The sequence below is a fragment of the Ochotona princeps genome, chromosome 14 (genome assembly GCF_030435755.1).
Source record: "Ochotona princeps isolate mOchPri1 chromosome 14, mOchPri1.hap1, whole genome shotgun sequence".
NCBI lineage: Eukaryota > Metazoa > Chordata > Mammalia > Lagomorpha > Ochotonidae > Ochotona > Ochotona princeps.
This window is the reverse complement of record NC_080845.1, coordinates 8,278,407-8,300,335: the sequence shown is the minus strand read 5'-3', so window position 1 is coordinate 8,300,335 and position 21,929 is coordinate 8,278,407. Positions and strand designations below refer to the sequence as shown.

The 21,929-nt window shown below is 52.0% G+C and overlaps 1 protein-coding gene across 9 annotated transcripts in view; it reads right to left on the bottom strand.

Moving 5' to 3' along the window:
• DENND1A (DENN domain containing 1A) overlaps positions 1 to 21,929 on the bottom strand; it is a 496,909-nt gene that overhangs the window by 35,980 nt on the left and 439,000 nt on the right. For 6 of the 9 annotated variants that reach the window (XM_058672452.1, XM_058672453.1, XM_058672455.1 and 3 more), the window contains 6 exons: positions 19,487 to 19,591; positions 19,082 to 19,169; positions 17,957 to 17,997; positions 15,659 to 15,730; positions 14,473 to 14,529; positions 5,623 to 5,754 (listed from right to left, as the gene is read on the bottom strand). In XM_058672452.1, coding sequence (XP_058528435.1) covers positions 5,623 to 5,754; positions 14,473 to 14,529; positions 15,659 to 15,730; positions 17,957 to 17,997; positions 19,082 to 19,169; positions 19,487 to 19,591 — 495 coding nt within the window. Of the gene's footprint in view, positions 1 to 5,622; positions 5,755 to 14,472; positions 14,625 to 15,658; positions 15,731 to 16,154; positions 16,219 to 16,814; positions 16,989 to 17,956; positions 17,998 to 19,081; positions 19,170 to 19,486; positions 19,592 to 21,929 lie in introns of those variants that run through there. The other 3 variants (XM_058672457.1, XR_009246616.1, XM_058672458.1) reach the window with 3 other exon arrangements.

The window sequence follows — 21,929 nt, the reverse complement described above, 5'->3', positions numbered from 1 at the left end:
CACGCTGCATTTTGTTTTAGCGTCTCAGTCTCCTCTACAGCTGGAACCTTGCATCTAGTCTATGCTCCTGCCTTATCTGACGTGACTCAGGAATGACAGGCCTCTTCCCCTGCTAGACTCCTCATGCCTGCTTCACTCCTGCCCTGATCCCCCCATCCTGGTGCCCTGGGGTAGGGTAGGGAAGGGGAGCCAGGCCTCTGCCTCATTCCTGTCCCTTCCCTTCCTGGGGTCACACCCAAGTGACCCAGAAATGACACAGAAACACACACAGTTGAGGGAGGATCTCCATTCCTATACCACAAAGCTGTGTGGAAATGGTTTTTGACTGTCGATGGAGTATTCATTGTCATCTCCAAATGAGCAGAATATTATAATCATAGGAAAAGAAATGCAACCAAATGCCTTGCTGGACACAGAGTAAGTTGGTTAGGCCTTAATTTAAGCATCCATATGAGGCATGAGCAACTCCTGGGGTGTACTGGCCACCAGTTCTGGGCCAGACCCTGCAGAGGATGGGGGAACTTCTGAGACACAATGGCTAAAGTCTTCAACAAAGTCACTAGGCTGTGTGACAGCCAGATCGAGGGGCACCTTGTGATCTGAAAGGGACCTGCTGTGGGCTTGGACATGGGGGACTGTGAGGGCTGCAGGTGCCATACCAAGGGGAAGCTGGAGCCTTTGGGGAGCCCGGGAGCAGCCAGGGCACACAGCTACTTGTGCGGGCTCCAAGTGGCCCCTGCAAGGCTGTGAGGCAGTACCAAGCAGGAGACTATGATACAGCCCAGGGGTCAGGCAGCCTGCACTGCAGGAGAGGACAAGGACAGGAAGGGACTGAACAGTGCTCCGGAAGCAGACGGAAGAGCTGGGGGTGGGGGAATAGCACCCAGTCCTGGATGGGCAGTGGTGCCACGCCTGGAGTGGGAGATTCAGCTTGGAGGCGGGTATCTGGAGAAGTTGGGAGCCCCTGCTGGAGCTGGTGGGGAAGCAAGGGCAGAAGACAAGGGAGGTGTGAGTGACTTGGAAACTCAGTGCGGCAGAAGTTGTTCACCAGGGCGCTCAGAGGTGAGCTGCTGAGATGTGTGGGGGTTGAGTGGGATTCTCTAGCCTTCTGCAAGGGAGTTTGTGACCTGACTTGCTCCCTGCCACACCCACACACATGGGAGACCATCGCATCCCAGGAGCTGCCGGGGCACCGCAGCCCCTCAGTGGCAGCTCCCTGCAAACCCTCGTGCAGCTTGGTTTGTGCCGTGGTCCAGCTGGCTTTCCAGCCTTCACGGTAATGAGGGTTGGAAGCCTTGGCTCCACTGGGAGAACATAGGCACCTCTCCATCCTGCTGCTTGCAACCTCTCTGGCTGGAAGGCGATCACTCTGTACATCAATCAATTTGGGGAAACCTAACAGAGGGGAGCCCTGGAAGGCCTCTGCTTCCTCCTCCCACCGTCCTGTCAAAGGGAGCAGTCCATAGAGGGCCTGGTACCTGGCCCCACACCCAGGCTGGCACCTGCAAAACCAACACACACAGACCAGTTCCCTGGCCAGGAGAAGCAGAGGTATGATTTCCAGCACACAGCAGCAAGCCGCTTGTCCCGGCGTCCCAGCGGTACCAAGCTACTCTGTACCAGGAAGAGCCAATTCAACAGGCACAGATGGAAGCAGCTCCTGCCCTGCTGGCCTGAGTAAGTTACAGGAAGCAAAGCAGCTGCCTTTGCTGAATCCTTGGGAGGCAAGGGGTCAAAGGCAGGTTGTCCTAGCCAGGCGCACCTGTTCCCTGTAGGGAACAATGTTACTTCTTCCCCTCTGTTGCCACAGCAGAGCAGGCATTTCCTGTCCCCACCTCAGCAGAGCAGGGTGCTCCTGCTGAGCTTGCCTGTGCCCCTGCTCACCCCTGGTCAGGGGAGGTGTGCCCTTCCGCAATTCTGACAAAGGAGTTGAGCTGGTTCCCTCATCCCAGCCAATTCACCCCACTGCCCGCTGTGCCCCCACCCCTGCCCTACTCTGGGAGCTTCCAGGCTGCTCTGCCCAGGGCAAGCCTGGCAGCTGTCTACCTGTCTGAGTGGCACCACAGTTTTTCACATTCAAGAGGTGAACAGGGGAGACCATTTGGCCTCACGTCTCCCAAACTAGCACCTGTATCTCACGCAACTGTTGCAATCATTTCTCAGCCTGGGAAGAGGGAAATGGCTATTTCCAGGCCCCTGGAAACAGAAACATTTCCCCAGATAGGAGTGGGCCCTCTTGAGCTCTCAATTCCTGAAAAACTGTACCACCATGGGAACACAGAGGTCAACCAAGAATGCATTCATTTTACTCATCCCAAGTCCATTATCCCACTTCTGCTTCCACAAACAAGCAAGCTGCCGGTAAGTTCATTTTGCTGACAAACCATCTTGAGATGACGGGGTCCAGCCTGGGAGTAGGAAGCTTGGGGCTGGAGTGAAGGGGTGCCCCCCGTGGGGTGCCCCCCCAGAACCCTTACTGCTCTGACGCACACACTCCCTGTGCTGGTCAGACTCTCTCCTTATGCCCCCAAGTTTGGGACCAGGGGATTTTTTTGTCTTGCACATGATGTGTCCCAATATCCAGTGAATAGGCGTGCAATGAAGACACAGGGGCAACCACAGGGACCAAGGAGAAATGCCCAGGACAGTGAGTGCATTCATTGCACTTTCTTATCAGCCAGTGCCCCGGGGTTGCTAGCTGAAGGCTGTGTCAGGGACCACCCCAGGTGAGGCCACCCCTGCCCTGCTCTAGAGGCCGTCCACACCTGCACTTGCTCTCTGAGGCAGACAGAGACACACAACCATGCCACCAGCCTTCATCCCCAGCAGCATGTTAAGCATTCCTCAGAAACAAAATCAACAGAAGTGCAGACCCAAGGGGAGGACTTTCTGGAGGTCAGCCCGCACAAGCCTGGCTGTGCCCACAACCAAGGTCCCCGTGTGGGTATGCACAGAACCACCCTGGGTGTCAGGGCTGGCAATATGCGTCCTGAGCAGGTCCTCTCCCATCGCTGAGCTCCAGCTTGGGGTTGGCAGGATGGGGTTACTCTACGGGCGTGGCAGATAGTGCAAGATACTAGGAGTGGGGAGATGCCAGGATTTTACAAGAAAACAAGTGTGTTAACACTGGGGCTACCTGAGTGGCTTTGGTGATATGGGGATGAACTCTGACAAGATTTTTCACGTGCCTTGGGAAAAGCTGGACCAACTCATCAAGCCTCTGACTTCACCAATGCCAACACTAAAGACCAGGCTAAAGTCAGATGGTTGTGGGGCTAGAGAGTCTGTTTAACAAACAAATAGCATAAAACAAAACAAAAACAAAAAACAGAAGCTGGCAGGAACATGTGGCAAAAATTTCTGAACTGGAACTCAGAAGACACTCTACTGGGGGAGAACAGCAGGTCCCCAAAACTGCCTGCCAATGGCCTGTGCCCCCCAAGTGTTGCACGTTATGCTTGGTGGCCTGTCAGAGCCACCAAGGGAAGGACCGTGGATGACCTAGCACACACGAGGGGCAAAAGCCGGAAAGAGTTAAAAGACAGGGGTCTGCGCTTTTTCCCTGGCCCATCCCCCCAGCAGCTAATCTGTCACCTAATGAAGAAGGGGGCCCCGGCATAAGCGCGCTGGCTGGCAGTTCACTTCCAGCAAACTGATTAAGAATGTTCAACCAACAGCAGACTGTAGACCTTTCCCGAGAAAATAAATAGAGTGTAGACTGTATGCAAATGTGTTTGTCACTTTGACAGCACGTCTCAATTAAGGCATCTCGTGGCTGTGGGTAGGCTCTGTGGCTGCAGCTGGAAGGGAGAGCTCGTGCATGGCTGATACCGGGGGCTTGACCTTAATCCGCATGCATGCATTAAAAATAAAGAATCCTGCCTTCCTGTACACTTGCATAATGCTGGCAGCCACGTGAGGGAAGTGACAAACGGGGGGGGGGGGAAGCCACTTTCATCCTCTTCAGTTTGCAGACCTGGGAAGGCACAGACAGCTCTTCTTTCAACAGGGTTTGGGGGTGGCTTTTTAAATTGTTTATCCCCCACCCGTGAGCAAGCGAGCAAGGGCGTGTGCACGGAGGCACACACTGCACTCTTAGTCTGCATTTAGCCGGGAGTGACATTAAAGCGTCTCTACTTCTTGCTGCAATGGAAAGAAGGATCTTTCTCCATTTCAAACAGGGCCTCCTTTTTTTATGTGAGTTTCACAAAATGGCATGTTTAACACTGTGTAGCCCTTCTCCTCCACCCTCTCTTTCTGTGTAACGGGTCCCTAACTCCGGTGAGGGGCTCCTTTCATGGGAAGGCTACAGTGCACTAGAATGAGGACAAAAGAATGGAGGAAGCTGACTCTGGGATAATGTGCTGGTGACAGCCCATGTGGGTCTTGCTTGTAGCAGGTGCCCGTAGCTATGGGACCGGGGTGCAGCTTTCTCCAACACGACTGAAGCTGGCAGCTCCCTGGGGCATGGGCACTGATGGTGACTGGAGGCTCATCCAACGTCAGACTGCTCTGCCCTCGGCTAGGTCCTTCCTGAGCGGCACCTCCATTTTGATCACAGCCCCTTCTAAGCGTGACTTCGGCAAGAGGGGGGAAGCCCCAAGTTAATGAAGCATGAATGCATTTGAGATGGACAATTCTTAGCTTGTGACCAACTCATCCCCGACAGTGGCAAGTATTTTGTTAGTCCTACCCCCTCGTCATTTCTACATAGCTCAGTTCCTGGTACCCCGCAGCCTCTTGGTACATGGCTGTCATAAAATGGGCTTCCAGGGCTTTTAGGGAGAGACACTGCACGGTTAGGAAAAGAAGCCCAAAGGTTATTACAACGGTGCCTGAAGAATCAGGGGCTTTGAGAACAAACTTGCACATTCCTGTTACAGCCACATCTTGCTTAATGAGTCCTTTATCATCAACCATAAAGAAACACCTTTTGCTCACCAAAGAGTCAACTTGAGAGGACCATGAACAGGTACATCGACACAACTTCCCCAACCTCAAATCTAACCACAAATGGAAAGTAGATACAAAAGTGTTAGTTTCTATACATGGCCCAGTGTTTCACTGAAGGGGGAGAAAAATCAATCGATGGTTTTTCACATGTCTCAGATGGCTGGAAAAGAGTTGGTTAGGAAAGTGGACCTCTGGACTCTCAGCCGCTGTTTACCCGGGGAAGGCACGGTTCCCGATACTGAGCTTCAGGAAGCACGTTAATAAAGAACTCTTAATTGATTTTTTTTAAAAAAAGACTTTGCTTGTTGTCTTTTATTTGAAGGTGCAAAGAAGGACCTGGGATGCTAAAGTGTTCTAATGAGGTGCTTAGCTAACGGAGAGGCACCTTAAACCTGGTGCCAGGTGCTGGCGGGGAGGCAGCGGCTACAATTAAATAACTTCATTCAGGAGTTGAGTTAGTCTATGACCAGAGCCATCCTTGACATTTCTGAAAACGCACTTTCCAAACACGTTCACACAAAAAACTCCTTTTGAAGATGTGGGCAAACTCCTTGTAGTTGCTTTGGTGAAACAGAGTACAAAATGATGAGCTCTCTCCTGCCTGCAGGTACTACAGATTCCTGCTGAAACCCGAAAATCACCCAGGCCTGCACAAGGGCCGGCACGTACCTGTCCGAAGTGCACGGTGATGGGTCTGCGGTCTTCCCGGAGCGTGGGGTCCTTGGCCTCCACCAGTGGGGACGGCAAAGTCTTGGGCAGCTGCTCCTCTGTCGGGGGTGCACAGCCGTTCTCCGTGATGTCCTGCGGGGAGGGACATGGTGGGAGTTGAGTTAGGACCTGGGGCCAGGAGTCCAGGCCCAAACCCCACAGCTCTGAGTCTGCCCCAGTCTCTCCTCCCCTGACAGGTGGAGGAAACGAAAGGCTGTCTCAGCTCTTAGACACTGAAGTAGCAGACAGACCCACATGATCCACGTTTGTATTACAAAGATAACATCGTAATTCAGGATGATGAGAAACAAAAATCATCTTTCACCCCTGCACATGGCTATTTTCCTATTCATTTTGTCTACAGGCAGACATTTAAAAATTACTTGCAATCACAACTCATGCATAATGTTACAGCCCGCTTTTCCCCAATTTATTATAAACATCTCCATAGTGCTGCACAGACACCACCATGATCATTTAATGGATACATAATATCTCACTGAGCAGATAAACAATGATTTAGCAAACCATTCCACCACTTTTGGGCATATATGTAGTTTCGAGGTTTATTTTTTTTTCCTTCTAAATACCAGTGATACATACTTTAGATTTTCTTTCTTTTGCATATATATTATGGAGAGTCCCTGGGCATGAAATTATTCGGTCAAAGGATAGGAACCCGTCCTAGGGCTTTTTGCTCATCCTTTCAAATTGTTTTCTGTTTTACATCCACTACCAGCGATGGGCGTATTGTCAGTTTCACGGGACTTGTTAGCCTTATTGCTGATTTAATAGGTGAAAAGCTAGATCTCCTTTTTTTTTATTTGCATGACTTTATCTGTGAGTGTGAACATCTTTCCTGCGTTTCAGAACCTGACGTGTTTTGGTTGGGACCTTCCTCTCTTCCCCGGGTCTTCATGGCAGAGGTTTGCGGGGGGCCTCTGTGACCTGGGGGGTTCAGGCAACCACGGGGGCATTCTTAAATCCATAGAGTTGAATGAGATTGTGCTATGGATGGATGGGCTCGAGGTCTAAGGACGAGAAGAGCTCCAGTATGCACCAGGCAGTGCCCAGGGCCCTTTGGTCTGGGTTGGCAAGCCAGGGAAAGGGTGCATGGGTAAGTCACACTGCTCCCCCGCCTTTGTTTTTTTCAAATTCATTAGAAATAGCTCACACCCAGAAGTAAAAAGATAAAACCGCTTTTTCGTGCTGATAACATTCTGCATGCATGTTGAATGTTCCTAAAATGCACAGGACCTTCCGCAACAAGCGTGGCAAGCACCATCCCCACACAGCAACACAGTGTAAGAAGGGCAAAGACTCCCTCCACACCCAGGGCAAAGGCATCATGGTAGGAAGCAGGGTGGCTTTGGGGGGCAGACTAAGCCAACTTTCTGGGAAAAGGCTAAAACAACAAAGAAGATAGTGCTGAGCCTTGAGTGTGCAGAGCCCAAGCACAGATCCAAGAGAAGGTTGGCTATTAAAACACGGAAACATTTTGAACTGGGAGAAGAGAAAGGGCCTGATGATTCAGTTCTGATCTTCATTCTCTGCTTTGTTATGAAGCAAATAAAATCTTAAGGTTATTATTCATTTAATTTTTGGGGGGGGTGGGGAGGAAATAAACTGGAACCATTAATGAAATTCCTCTCGGAGAAAAAAAAGAATAAAACCATTTCTGATTCTTTTTACTTCAAAAACAAATAGGCCTTTCTGTCAACAAAATATGGACTAAAGAGTACTCCTGAAATCGTGCCCGTCAGAGAGGCTGGGTAACTGGTCGCTCTCAGCTGAGCTGGGAGAGAGGCGGGACGCACAGGGCAGGAACAGGGCTACATCCACGTCTGAGTTTCCTCATCTGTAGAAGTGGGCTGGGCTAGCTCTGAGGATGCAAGGAGACAGCTCACACAACTAGCTGTCTAGAATATCAGCAGCTATTCAAACCATAGGACTCCGGGCAACAGACACACGCCCCCCAGGTATATGCGTGGGCACTTGAGCTTACATGGTCCCTGAGGACTCAAGCCTGCCTGGGGAGGCCAGCCCAGGGATGCCTCACAGAGAGACAGGATACTTCTCAGGTTCACGGGGCGTGAAAAGGCTCACACAGATGGCTGAGGCTGGGTGATGAGAGACACTGTGGAACCCGCGGGTGGAAGCTCCCAAGTTCTGTTTGCTCTCCCCTCTCTTTCATATAATAATCAAAAAGAACTGAAAAAAAGGAAAAAAAAAAAAAGGAAATGCTTCTTGGGAGGAGGGCTGCCCAAGGAGCTCAGGCGATGTAGGAGACAGAGGGAGGGGCTCCTGTGCGCCAAGAAGTCACAAAGGGGGCAGAAGGGGACACCTAGAGCAGGGGCGCGCAAGGCAGAAGGGGCCCAATGATTGAAAAGTTGAGAGGTTGGGGGAAAAAAAAAAGAAATAACTACAAACATAACATAGTGAGAAAACAGGGGCATCCAGTATACATGGTAAGAAGACAGCTACATCAACAGAGAAATGCACATTGCAGTTTGGGGGAAAGCACCAATGTTTCAACTTGAGTTAAACGTTCAACTTTCTAAGTCAAATTGCCTGCTTCCAGCTTCATCTTCATCAGGAACTAGAGGTCTGATCGCGCCAGTTCACTTAGCCTCTTGGCACCTGCTTCCTTATCCTGCTAGGGGGAGATTGCCACCTGCTTGGCAAACTTAAAAGCTCCTGGGAGAAGGGGCCAACTGTGACGTCACAGCACTTTGCTTCCCTGCAAGGCTAAGCGGGGTCTTCCCTGTGCCAACAGTTGTCTCTAGCAGGCACCCACGGACCCTTGACCCCATGGCGAACAAGACCACACTCTTTCCTAGGGGCTCAGACTGGGTAAGATGCCAAAAAGCCTCAGGTAGAAGGCAAGAGGGTCCTGAAGCCAGGGACCTTTTGCATTTACGCAGGACATCCCCTAATAGCACAACGGGAGATACCCTGAACCGAGGAGGTGTGCAACAGCCATCCCATGTGACCTCTCCAAGTTCCTCTTCCTCACAAACCCCTTTTGCTGTCACATCCACCACATGCAGCCGAACCTCAAGGCTCTTAGCTTGCTGTCTGTCTAGACTGCAACTGACAGCCCAGACTCCAGGACGCATGTTCCAGTAACCCTCTGTGGACCTGGCCTGAACGGTGGAGCAAGCAAACAGAAGCACCTGCACTGTCAATCAGCAGGCTCCTTCTTGGCTTTATGTTTGTTAGGAGATCCAGATAGGCAGATTTTTTTCCCCCCACAAAGAAGTTGTGGTGCGCGGGGAGCTAGGCTGCCCCTACAACACTGGCATTCTATACGTGAGCACTGGTTCGAGTCACGGCTGCACCACTGTTGATCTAGGTCCAGGCTTATGCACCTGGCAAAATAGCAGAAGATAACCCAAGTGCCTGGGCCTCTGCCATCCACGTGGGTGATGCAGATGGAGCTCGGCTTCTGCCTCTGGCCTGAATTATCCTCTGACTGCTGCGGCCTTTTGGGAGTGAACCAGCAGAGGAAGATGTCTCTGTATCACCCTGCCATCCAAATAAATACCCATGTATCCATTTCTTCACTGTTTATTCTACCTGGGAAAGGACAATAGCTTCCTCCCAGAGTGCCACAGGGAGCAGAGTGGGAGGAGCCCCAGTCAAGACAGAAAGAGGAACTGTTCACAGCTGCTGCTAGGATCCACCTGCAAGATGTCATGCTAGCTCCCTGTACTCCACCAGTATGTTCCAGGACCCCTAGGGGATGCCTGAGACCCACAGGCCAGGTGTTTTCTTACACATACTCCTATGACAGAGTCTAATTTATAAATCAGCCATAGGAACAGAAAACCAACAGCAGGTAATGATGAAGTAGAATAAGTACAAAAATAGAAGGTGGCAAAAGTTCTGGGAGTGTGGCATTTTCCTCTCAAAATACCTTCTGGTCCTGTGCTGTAGCTTTGGACCACAGTTGGCTGAAACTGTGGGAAGTGAAGCTGCGATAGATAAGAGGGTACAGTTTTAGGACAGGAGCCAAGAATGCCAACTTCTGATACCTGGCATCAGCTCTGGTGGCCTGGGAACAGATGTGGCCACCGGCCAAGGGCTGGGGACACAGGTGCGCTCACACCTGTCTGCTGGGACTGTGAGCTGTGTGTGTGTGCGCGCGCCCTTGGGTCCACTAATTCCATGCCTGGAAGCATGGTCTAATGGGATAAAAGGAACTCTGGGAGAGCCCTACCTCCGAGGATGTATAGCCAGAACACACGGGAACCAAGCTAAGCGTGTCACACTGTATTGAACAATCACCAGAGAGCTCACAGGGAATAGGCATTATCAGCCAATTATGTGTGGATTTTGAGTACTTTTCAGCCAAAAGAAACATGTTTTAATTCCATTTTCCACAAAATTTCTCAAGTACCTTTATATGCTAATATTTTACGTGGCTCTTCAAAACAAGTGTGCATGTGTGGGCTGGGAAACGCTCAGGACACACGGTAACTGAAAGCACGCGTTATGAAACAGGATTATTTTGTTTCCTATGTATCTGGTGTTGTTGATTCCCCCCCTCCTACAAATATGCAATTTGCTTGTAGACAGAAGGAAAAAAATCTGACCTCCTAAATGTCATTTTAAAAAAAAGGCAGAACAGAGCAGCCTGTTGGAGGGGTGGGCCTGTTCTTTCCTGAAGGGTCCACACAGAGTGGCAGGTTCCTTCCCAGAGGCCCTGCGCTGTGACTCAGGGCACCAGGTCCTCCAGTTCCCGTCCCTGAGGAAAGCCTATTGGCAGGAAAGAATTCTATTCCCATCCTCTTTCCTGAGCATGACTTGGGACCCAAACCCACGGCTAAAGCCAAACCTGCACCCCTCGTGCAGCAGGCAGGTGTAGTGGTGAGTGGATTCGGATCTCAGGAGAGCTGAGGACCAAGGGGCCTTGGTGGTAGTGATCACAGTAGGGTGAGGGACTGGGCATGGAAGAAGTTGAGGATGACAGAGCTTCCTGAGGCAAGATCAAGGTACAGAGTGGACATGTCCACGGGATGGCAGATGTCCCTCTAGCGGCTGTCACCTTGTCCCCTGGGGCAAGGAAATGGAAGGTCTGAAAGGTTGGGAGGGTTTTAATCAAGGGACTGGCTTCTGCAGAGTCCTCTGCATGCTGTGTGGGTGACCTCCAGGGAAGGGAAGCATGCCAGATGCGTCCTAGGTGTGTGGGAGGAAGGGCTGCTCCAGGTGAGGCATGGGAGATGATGGACAGGACTGGCCCCTTTCAGTTCTCACTGCGATCCAGTGTAAGCCTGCATTGTCTCTAGAATATGGCTTAGGCCAGCTAGACTCAGACAAGTAGAGTAGCTCATCCGAGGTCACTCACTTAGTGTCCTTTACAGCACTGCCCCTGGCTCACCTCCCCCTCTGCCATGCAAGAGAACTTCAAGGGCTCTGTGGCAGGTGGCTGAGCTGTTCCAGCTCTGACACAGCCTGCAGGTGGCAGAGCTATCTGTGCATTGCCATTTTCAGACTCACGTAGCATCTCTTATCAAAGCTTGCTCCATGCCACAGCAAATGCAGATTAAAATGAATACTGGTATCAAGTTAGGAGCCAACGCTGGCATCCCTGGGATGCAGGCTGTGTCTGGAGACAGGGGTCTAACAGTCGCAGGGTAAGGTGCAGAAATATTCCCTTGAGAAGCCTACCTACTAGCTCCAGGCAGGACATACACTCACACACATGCACTGGGGACACACGGCCAGAAACTCAATCAGCTAAGAATCTGCTCACTTTTGCTCATAGAGACATCATGTCAACAAGCTATGCTTGTCTTCTGAGGATCTAGGTTCCTCGGGCTGTGAAATGGGCCCATTTGGAAAGACATGTTTTCTAGCAGGCAAAGAAGGCTGCCTCATGTGGCCGTCCTAAAATGCCTGGGTGAGGGAGCAAGGCCTCGGTTTGGAGAAAGGGCCCAGCAGGGATTGGTGCTGCCGTAAGTGGTCCACAGTGGCAGCCGGGCCACCAGGCATCCTCTCGTGGGCCAGGTCTGGTGGGGAGAACCTCTATTCTCCTTTAGAAAGCCATAGCCGAGTGGTGTCTGTTTCTGCCATTTTTTTTTCTTCTTCATTTTGAGTAAGTCAGACTTCAAAGGAGGCCAAACCAGGCAAGAACTTGACCAGTTTGCTTCATTTTTTTTCGGGGGGAGGTGTGGGGGAATGTTCTCCACCCTTCTCCTTTTGTTGTTGTTGTTGGACTGAAGCAGAGCTGGTGAGGAAGAAAGACACACAAAGGCTCCGGGGACAATGATTTGCCAATGGCCACACAGACACCTTGAAAGCTTCTCTTTCTAGGGCTTTGAAGATCTGCAGTACAAAAGGAGTGAGGAATGGGGAAGGGGCCCCGCTCCAACATATCAGAGATGGCCCCTCCGCACACCGCTGCTGTGACCTCTCCAGAGGTTGGGCTTCGTGTCTATTTGCAATTCAAACCCAAGGCAAGGGCCAAGAGGGCGAGACTGGCTTGGTGATTGTATCTGCCGGGTCACCATTGCTATGCAGAACCAGGGGAGGCCAGGTGACCACCCAGCCCAGCTGGCGATTGGCTCTTGGCTGGGGACTGCTCCAGCCGCTTAGCGCCGGAAGCTAGTCGTGGGCTGTCTGCGGCAGGTGCCATCTGGAGAGCCAAGGAGATGTGTCACCGTGTGGAGGGGAGGGGCATGGAGCTGAAAAGCCAGGGAAATATTTTCTGCTGCACCGAGGGAGGTCAGGCGAGGCCAAATCCTAAATTGGCTCAAGAAAGGGAGCAGGGGCTCTCTGGAGACCCAAGGGTTGTGTGTACTGAACAATGCCAGAGTTTCAATTACAAAATAGCTCTTCCGACAGCAACTGCAGAAACATCAGGCCTGGTGGAAATCTCTACCCTGGAAGCGGGTGGGGGGTGGGGGTGGAGGTGGAGGGAGAGAAGTGAAAATTGAAAAGGGTGCACTAATAGATCTGTCAACAGTCCGGTGGTGACGAGCCACATTTCTACAAAATGCCTCCGCTGTCTGTGTCACCTGAGAGGTACTGACACTATGGAACATTATCTCCTGAAGCGATTCTTGAAAAGACTGGCAGGGGGAAGAGAAACGGAGGGCAAGGGGATGTGGGGAGGCAAGAGAAGAAGGGGCCCAGAGAAGGGTGCGTCCTAGACTTTCAAGGACCAGAAAGGGAGGTGGCATGAAGGGGTCTACATTATTTCTATGAGCCCTTGAATAGGCATGTGACAAAACCTGTGGTTGTGGGGGAAGGTGATGTGGTCTCGCCTGCGAGGAGGAAGCTAACGGGCATGTCTCCAGCCGCAGCAGGATGAGCAGAGGTGAGCGGCGCACCCGTGGGACAGCTAAGCCCAGGGCCTCCCTCTCGTGGTCTGTCGCAGGTCCTAGCCCAACCCCAACCTGAGCCAGCAAGGAAGGACAAGGCCCCTGTCCTACCACTCCAGTCTACTTCTGCAATCCGATCTGCTGCATGTGACTGGGCTGCAAGATAAAAGCTGCACACTGAGACTCAAACAACATCCAAGGCAAGCTTTCCACCTGCCTGCCTCGGGCAGGGTGCCACAGACTGTGCTACGATCTACCTGAATTCACGTTACAGAGCTTTTGGTTCAGCATGTGACTCTAGGCTGGTTTAGTTAAAAAAAAAAAAAAGGCGGGGGGCGGGGAGAAACACCTCACTGTCAGCTGGAACAAAGAATTTAACTGCTTAGTCAGAGCAAATTATTTTCCAATTAAAAGAAAGGAATCAATTTCTTCGACCATTTCAAGTTAATTAGAGGCCCTTTCTGACTTTGTAAAATTAAAATTCCTTTCAATTAAAAAAAAAAAAAAAAAGAGTACCGAGACATACAAAGCCTCTTACGAGAGGAGTATTGTTTTGGGGGGTTGAGGGTGTGAGCATTACGGAGTAAGAGAGCCCAGGTATCTCATGGAAGACAAAACCCTTGTTCCAGGGAGGCAGGCAGAGAGGCTCGTCCCAGCAAGTGCACTCACACTGTGGGTCGGCGGGTCTGGAATCTAATCCCGGCCCTGCCAGGCTTCAGCCAGGCGGCTCTGGGCAGAGCCCTGCACCTGTGATCCGCAGTCTCTATACTCGCCAAGTGGGAGTAAGTCCCTGCAGGGCTGTTCTAAGCATTAAGTGTGAAAGATCCCAACCTGGACCATTCCTAACAAGTGCTCATCATCACATTAATATGGCCTCTCTCTTACAGTGACTGTGCTGCCCAAGGCTAGAGATTCTGGTGGGGGGAGAGAGGGGAGGAATGTGTGGCAGGACACCTCAGCCAGGACAATAGCCGGGGTGACCTCACATATTATGACTGATGGTCCAGGGGACACCATCAGAGCCTATTCCTCGTTGCCTGGGGTCTCGGAAGGAAACTGCTGGGCTCCTTTCACTCCATCCACCACAGGGAAGTGATCCACAGCCACTGCCCCAAACCTACCCCGTGGCTGCCTGGGTGGTACCCCTGGCTGTTGGTTATGGCCAGGCCTGGGCTGGGGATGGGGGAAGCCTGTGAGGGCCCAGGCCCACAGGGGCAGGCAAGGGGCAGATGGACAGTGGGAACTGTGAACTTGTTCGCCTTTGTGGATTTAAGCCACAGTCTTAATGTTATTTGAAGACAGGGTTTTTTTTTTTGTCTGTGAATATTTATAACAGTGTGAAAACTCCCGGACAGCTGGTAGTGCATTTTGAAGCGTGCTAACAACACTATATCAAACAGCTCTCTATTGATCACATCGCACTTTTTCTGTGGCCACAATTCAGACATGGTGCTTATACATTTTGAATAAGAACTTCAAGTACCTTTTGCTTCAAGCGGTTTTTCACCTCTTTTATTCCCATTTTTGCATGATCTTTTGCCTGCATGAAAAATTAATTTAAGTTAAGATTCCCTCTCTGTATCCAGCAGGGACTGTGCCTGATTTCAGTCCGTCGCGAATCACCTTCTCTGATTACTAGAAAAAGGAAGGAAAAATAGGATCATCAAGTCAAAAATATAATGGCTCTGAAAACAAACAGAACAGTAAAAGGTTAAAATAAAAATCCCAAGACACTACTGCCTGCGTTTGGATGGCAGTCCTACCCCAACCCCCTTCTTCTGCTCTCTATAATTATTTATCCCAGCAGCCTGGTGATAGCTAACAGTACGAGCGGAACAGTGGCTTTCCCGGCTGCGGGATTCGGAAAGCCCACTCCGTCACGCCAAGGCAGAGCCTTGGGACCCATTTTCTGGCTGGAGCCAAGTGACCGAGACAGGAATATCGCTGGTTGTCTCCAACGCCACTTGTCCTGTCTCCTGCAGGGCGAGGCCCTGGCTCTCTCATTTGATGCCATCTCAGACCAATGTGGTAACGCTAGCAGTCACCCTCCTGTGCATGCAGCTATAGTGTAGGCACAAGAGAGTTTAAATTAAGAGAAAAAGAAGGAAATAAAAAGAAAACCACCCCGTTTTAGTAGTGACTCAGGGTCAAATTAGTAAGAGAATCATGAGCCGCTCTCCTCCTCCCAAGGAAAGGCACTTGAGGCTTGTAGAAAACAGGGAAACAGGAATGGACATGTTTTCTGGTAGATTCTGGGCATGGGACTCACAGAAAATACATTTCCTGGGTGTGGGGTGGAGCGAGGAGAGAGGTGATGAAAACTTTAGGGCAAAAATGAGGGGGTGCGTCCTACGGGGAACACTCCCAGGGAACCAGCCCAGCAGTGGTTGGTTAGGCAGGAAGAGGTGTGCCTGGGGTGTGGCCCTGCTGCTCCACCTGCATCTTAACTCCACCAGCAGCAGCCACCTGCACCCTCCCCCTCCAAGCCCCAGTTTTCCGTAAAAGCTCCTAGGAGCCACGACCCCTGAAGCTGCTGGTGTTGCTCAAATGGTCATAAAAGGACATGCCTGAGGGTGGCCAGCCCACATCATCGTGTCTCTGACCCAGAGGACAGGGCCCAGGAGGAGTCACGCTTGGCCACAGGGCCCCCCCCTGAGAGCACTACTCACAAACTTGTAGACGGTCTTCATGGCGGGGTTGGCTTTCGTTTTCATGGTGTTCAGGATGGCCCCGCTTCCTTTCTGCAACAGAAACGCCAATGATCATCTCGGGCTGAAGGGTGAATACGCTGACACCCACAGAGACCTCTTCTCTGCCATCAAGTGAAAGCGCCATTCCCAGGGCGTGTGCTTTAGGTGGCAAGCCAGGCCTTGATGATTAGCTGGCCTTGGGCGGCCACAGCCATAGTTACGGCAAGGTCACTCTGGGGGTATGGGTGTAAGTCTGAAAGTGAGAGTGAGTATGAAAATCAGCTGAAGAGCACTCTGGCCTGGAATCCTGCTGACACCTGCCCCTGGGCTGTAGGAGGTCCGGCCACAGACCAGGTCCTGGTGAGTGTGGCGATGGTAGAGTCTGGCTGACATGCAGTTGGGCTGAGAGCGGGGTCCTGGGGGGCCAGGCCAGTCTGGCAACGTGCCGCCCCCCGGTGCGTTTTTCTGTGCTCACCTCGGAGCTCTGGGCTGCTTTCTACAGCCTCTCTCTGGCAGGCTGCCCTCCTTAACATCTACATCTTGAGAAGAGGAAAGAATGAAAAGCTATAAATGTCCAGGGAGAAGTTTCTCAGGGAGAAATCTGCTACAGGATGTCCCGCTTGCTGACGGGAGGGAGCAGGGGACAAAGAGGAGGAGGAGAAGGAGGAAAGGCCTTCCTCCCCCACTTGGGAGTGGCAGCAGAAGTACCCACGGCCCGTGTGTCAGGGCGGTTTTTGTAAATGCATTCTCTGGTCTCGCTCCTACAGCACACAGCGTTAGAGCTCCCTTGCTGCTGGGTCTGCGGGGTCTGCAGGGTCTGGTCTCTGCCTTCAAGGACCCTTGGCCCCAGGGTGGAAGGCACCAGGCAGAGAACAGACAAGGGGAGGAGAACCGGGAGGATGGGGAGGTGGTGTGCACGAGGGCCGTGGAAAGGCCTCTGGGGAACAGAACATCTGCTGTGGCCCACGAGGGCAAAAGAGGAGTGGATGTGGCCGGCGGGAGGACAGGAACATTCTTGGGACCGGAAGTCACACATCATAAAGTGCAGAAGCTGCACAGCCGTGGTGTGTTCTCTACCAAGTGGTTACTGCACCCTGGAGGGGCCGGAGCAGGAAGCGAGGCTGGGAGGCCAGAAGGGTCCTACAATACCAGGCTAAGGTGTCTACACTGCAGGGGTGAAGGGCAGGGGCACAGGAGGGTGCATCAAGAACCTCGCATCATCAGGCCTGCAGTACAGACTGAAGGAGAGGGGGCCCGCAGCTACAGTGCGCACAGCAGGAAGATGGAAGAATGCCAGTCCGGGCATTCACTGTGAGGACAATTTTTGGTAACCGCCCACAAGGAAAAAAATAAACAAACCTCAAAGCCTCCAGCTTTAATTGAAAACAGGACGATTCGACCTAGAAAGCATTTAGTGCTGTGGGACAATAGGATGTTTTTACCCACTCACTCATTCCGTGCTGCCTTCCAGTGTGACTCAGTATCCTCTAATGGCGGCTTGCAGGGCTGGCACGCCCCTTATCAATCAATCATCAAGTTCTCCTGGCCTGTCTCTGATTTGCCAAGTGGTGTGCTTGGTCGTGCAAGAAGAACAAAGGAAGTCTCTCACGGAGGAACTGTGCGGGCTCGGCCAAGAGCAGCCGCTTGCAAGGGGCCCGCCTAGCAGTGGCTCACTTGGTCCAGGTGCGGGCCAAGAACACTTGGCACACTGTGCTGCAGTGGCCTGCTCAGGTGCCTGCCTCCCCCAGGGGATAAGGCGCCCTCCTCCCCTGCCCTCGGCCCCCCCCACTCAGTGAGGCTGAAGTTGCTACATACTGCATGAGACCAGCGAGGAAAGGCCAGAATTTGGGTTCTTCAGAGGCTCGGGGGTTAGAGGAGGATGCCTGGTCCTATTTCATGGTGGGGAGAGGCATTCACTCAGTGACGGTCACCCTACCTTGCAGAAGCCTCTGCTGTGGGACAGACACACTTCCGCTTTCCTTAAGACCATGGTATCAACACTACTGCCCTAGCAAGACACCCCAGTGATGCTCTCAGACTGCAACCTTGCCTTCCATGGGGCCTGGCCAGCTTCCTGGAGAAATGCCTGCTTCTCCAGCCTCTCTCTGCCATCGTCAGTGGGTGGCTTTGGATGGTGCCATCCTTCTAGCCTCCACCTGCCCTGGGGTTGGCCTGGCTTTAAGCCCCAAGGTTGAGAGAAGAGAAGATTCCAGACCTCCCAGGCGCTCCACACTGGCCTTCCAGAGGACCTACTCACTGCAGCAGGTGCACACTTACCCGGACTGTGGAGAGCCACTGATGGTACACTTTGTCACTGCCTGAGGGGAGAGAAGATGGAGAGGTTGTGATTTAAAGGAGTTCTGCAGGCCGCAGTGGGCATGCAGGATGGGGAAGGCTCACAGTCCAGGGGCTGTGCCCTGGAGGATGCAGCTGGGTTGGGAGGGGGTCCCCACTACCTAGTGTTCTGTTGCCACAACGTCACAGTCCTCCCCACTTCTGATAGCAGCGCATGGCCAGTCTCCACAGCCTCCACCTACCAGCCCCTGCCTCTCCAGCCAGGCTGCTATCCTGTGCTGCCTTACGCCGTAATCACGACTGTCTGCCTGGGCTTCCGCAAGCAAGTAGCCCATCCAATGCCTGCTCACCGCTGCCCAATCTCAGCTCAGTAACTTCAACAGCCAGCCCGGGTGGCACTTCCTCTCCAAACCCCTCCTGTTTTCTACAGTGTCTGAGGGACTGTGGGCCGGACCAGAGGAGAAGGCTCCCCTCTACCCAACCCCTACCCCGGCCCGACCCTCTGTGGCACAATATGAGGACCCTGCGGGCGCAGCCTCAGTGTCCTGTCACTGTCCAGCACCTTGGGGACTGTGTGTGTGTCTCCCACAGGCCTCGGAGGGTCACTTGCTCGTGGAAGCCCAGGCAGACTGTCGTACCTCCGTTCTGGGCCTCGGATGCTGCCTCTGAGCAGGTGTGAGGAGACAGGGCACCTGGCGGTGATTTTCTCATCTGAAAGTACAATCTGCTGAGCTGTGACCCTATGCTGGGCCTGCGTGGGGCTGGCCTCGCAGCTCTGATCTGGGCTCCAAGCAGGACACCACCAGGGTCCTGCCGCCCCCAGCGGGGGGCAGGCTTCCCACGGTGCACCTCAGGGTCCTGCTGGCTACCATGTGTAACTCAACCTTGTCTAGACAGCAGAAGTGGTTGGTCCCAGGACAGAGGGTGGTATATGGTTCAGGATTATCTCACCAAGAAACAGAGAATTTCCCTCTAACATTTCAAGGGCCAAAGGTTGAAATCAGTGTCTTCCAAACCCCCAAAGGGAGCAAGGAAGAAGTCCCAGCTACCTCCTGCTGACGCAGCCTCGCCCAAAGCCCCCTGGGAGGAGGGGAAGAGAGGTCTCACCTGCATACTCGCCCATGTTGATCTCCTCCTCAAAGACGTCACTGAAACCTTCTCCAGAATTCAGGAGGTCCAAGCGGCCATCAATGAACTGGAGAAAGGAAAATGTCAGGATTCCGGTTGACACCAGGAGATGGGACAGGGTGGGGGAGCCAGCAGGCGGGGCACCTCAGCGGAAGAGCAAGGAAGGAGCATGCTTGCCAAGCCAGCAAAGGCCTTCTGACCTCAGCAGTTCCCGGAAAGTGTCAGTGAGCAGGTGTCCTGGAAAGCCCTCTGCACCCAGCCCCCTCCCCTAGCCTGGGGCCTGGATCCCCCCCCCCTGCCTACAACCTCACAGGTACTTGGTGGGTACAGGCAGCTGCAGAAGCTTGCCTCTTGGTGGGGAGGAGGCCAGCCCAGGCTGGGTACCTGTTTGAAGAGCTGCAGTTGCGTGGCATTCTGCAGGAACTGCCTCATGGCGCCGGAGCGGTAGTGGGACACGAAGGCCTCCTCACAGAAGGTGATGGGCTCCTCCTGGGGAACGGACCAGGGAGAGCGAGGGTCAAGGACGCGGAAGGCAGTGGGTGCCTAGGACCCTGCAGAGCCTGTTGACTGCTCAGCTGGCAGTTCTCCCAGATGCCACTCTCATCCCCACTGTTCCAGGAAGGAACAGCCAGGCCCCAGAGCTGGCAGTAGCAATTCTAACTCCCAACCCAAGCGGGCCCCCTGACATGCCCTCCAGTGTGACACTTCTGCCACTTCTCCTCTTACTTTTAGCAGTAGAACACCTTAACAGAGAGAACCTGAGGTAGGACAAGCCCGGTTCCTAGGGCAGAGGGGGGTGGACACTGGCCGGGGTGGGGCTGTTACTACCTTCCTGACTGGCTGCCCTCGCTGTCCCCCGTCCACACCTACACACACACTCCAGGTACCAGCCAAGAACAACCTGAAAACCACTGACGCAGGGTCCCTACTACTAGCAAAGTATGACTGTAAAATAATTATTTATTCTGAAAGAGGAAGGGATGATCAGAAATACAATTTAAGCAACCAATCTGGAGAAACTGCGGTTTGATTCAGAAGCTTGCTTTCACCAAACTGTATCTTATGAGTCAAAAAAAAAAAAAAAAAAAAGAAAAAGATACACTCAGCTTAAACAGACAAAAAATGCATCCTTGCAGAAGAGTACTTCTGAAGCCTGTGGAGAATGGACTTGGCCTTGAGGTTAAGATGCCCATGTCCACTTGGGACTTGGGAGTGGCCGGGTTCTACATCCAGCTTTGGCTCCTGACTCTGTTTGCTGTTAACATGGATCTTGGAAGGCATGGTGCTTGCTAAAGTGACCGGGTTCCTGTTGCTCACGTCAGAAACCTGGGTTAGGCTCCTGACTCCTAGCTTTAGTGCCCAGCCCAGCTCAGGGCCTCCGCGGATGGTCAGGGTGCGAATCAGCATCTGAGAACTTTTTCCTCTCTCTTGCATGAATGAAAAATAAAGTTTCTAAAGCAGTTTACTTTGGTGTTTATAGAATGTGTGTGGCGGAGGCAGGTGGAGCACTGGGCTCCACAGTGTCTAACAGGGGCGTCTCACATGGGCACCGGTTCAAGTTGTGGCTGCTCCACTTGTGATGCAGTGCCCTGCTAACGCCCAAGTGCTTGGGGCGCTGCCACCCATGTGGGAGACCAGAGAGAACTCCAGGCTCCTGCTTTCAGTCTGGCTTAGCCTTGCCTGTTGCAGCCATTTGGAGAATAAAATTACAGATGGAAGACCTCTCTATCTTTGCTACTCTGCCTTTCCAATCAACAACAACCAAAAAAGCCTTTAAAAATATAGTTTCGAAAGTTAGGCCTAGATTTTAAAAATTTCACTTTCTATGTCTATGAACTTTTTGAAGAGCCCTCATAGGTATCAGGTTTCCAAACTTGCTGACCAAAACCCATTTAATTTCCTTCTGTCTCATATTCTTCCTGAAGTGCCCTTCTAGCCTGACACCGGCATCTTGACTTTGAACAATTTGGCGAACTTGTCTATACAGACAATCTTTCAATTTCAGCACTGTATTTTTGATTCTGGATGATTACACTTTTATATCTTGGGCTGATTTAAGGGTCAACCTCCCTTCTTCTAATCACAGGCTTGGGGGCCAATGCTGGCAGCTTCACTTTCACTCTGTTTTATCAAGTTACAGGAGTCATAAATGTGTAACTGGGCAGACTCAAGGCAGGAGGGCTGTAAGGATGACCGCAAAATATTAACATAGGAAGAAATATTAACATAGGAAGACAACTGATTTCTACACAGTTATATCCAATTTAAAAATGATCTGAAGTAGCTTACATGAGTACCAAAAACAGCAAACAACAATAACAACAAAAACCCAAGGCCAGAATATCATTAAATGTATTTTATATATTTACCAGGGAAAATATCTAGATAGCTAGGTCCTATATGGTTTCTACAATTCAATTACAAAATTAGCTCTGAGGGCCCAGCGTGGTAGCCTAGTGGCTAAAGTCCTTGCCTTGCACGTGCCTGAATCCCATATGGGCACTGGTTCATATCCTAGCTGCTCCACTTCCCATCCAGCTCCCTGCTTGTGGCCTGCGAAAGCATTTAAGGATGGCCCAAAGCCTTGGGACCCTGCACCTACATGGGAGACCCGGAGGAGGCTCTGGGCTCCTGGCTTCAGACTGCTGCAGTTCCGGCCATTGTGGCCACTTGGGGAATAAATCAAAAGACGGAAGATCTTCCTCTCTGTCCCTCCTCTCTGTATATCTGACTTTGCAATAAAAATAAAAATAAATCTTAAAAAGTAATGAGCTCTGAACTTTCTGGCTGTCAAAGCAAGAAAGGAAATGGCACAAATTTTACAATT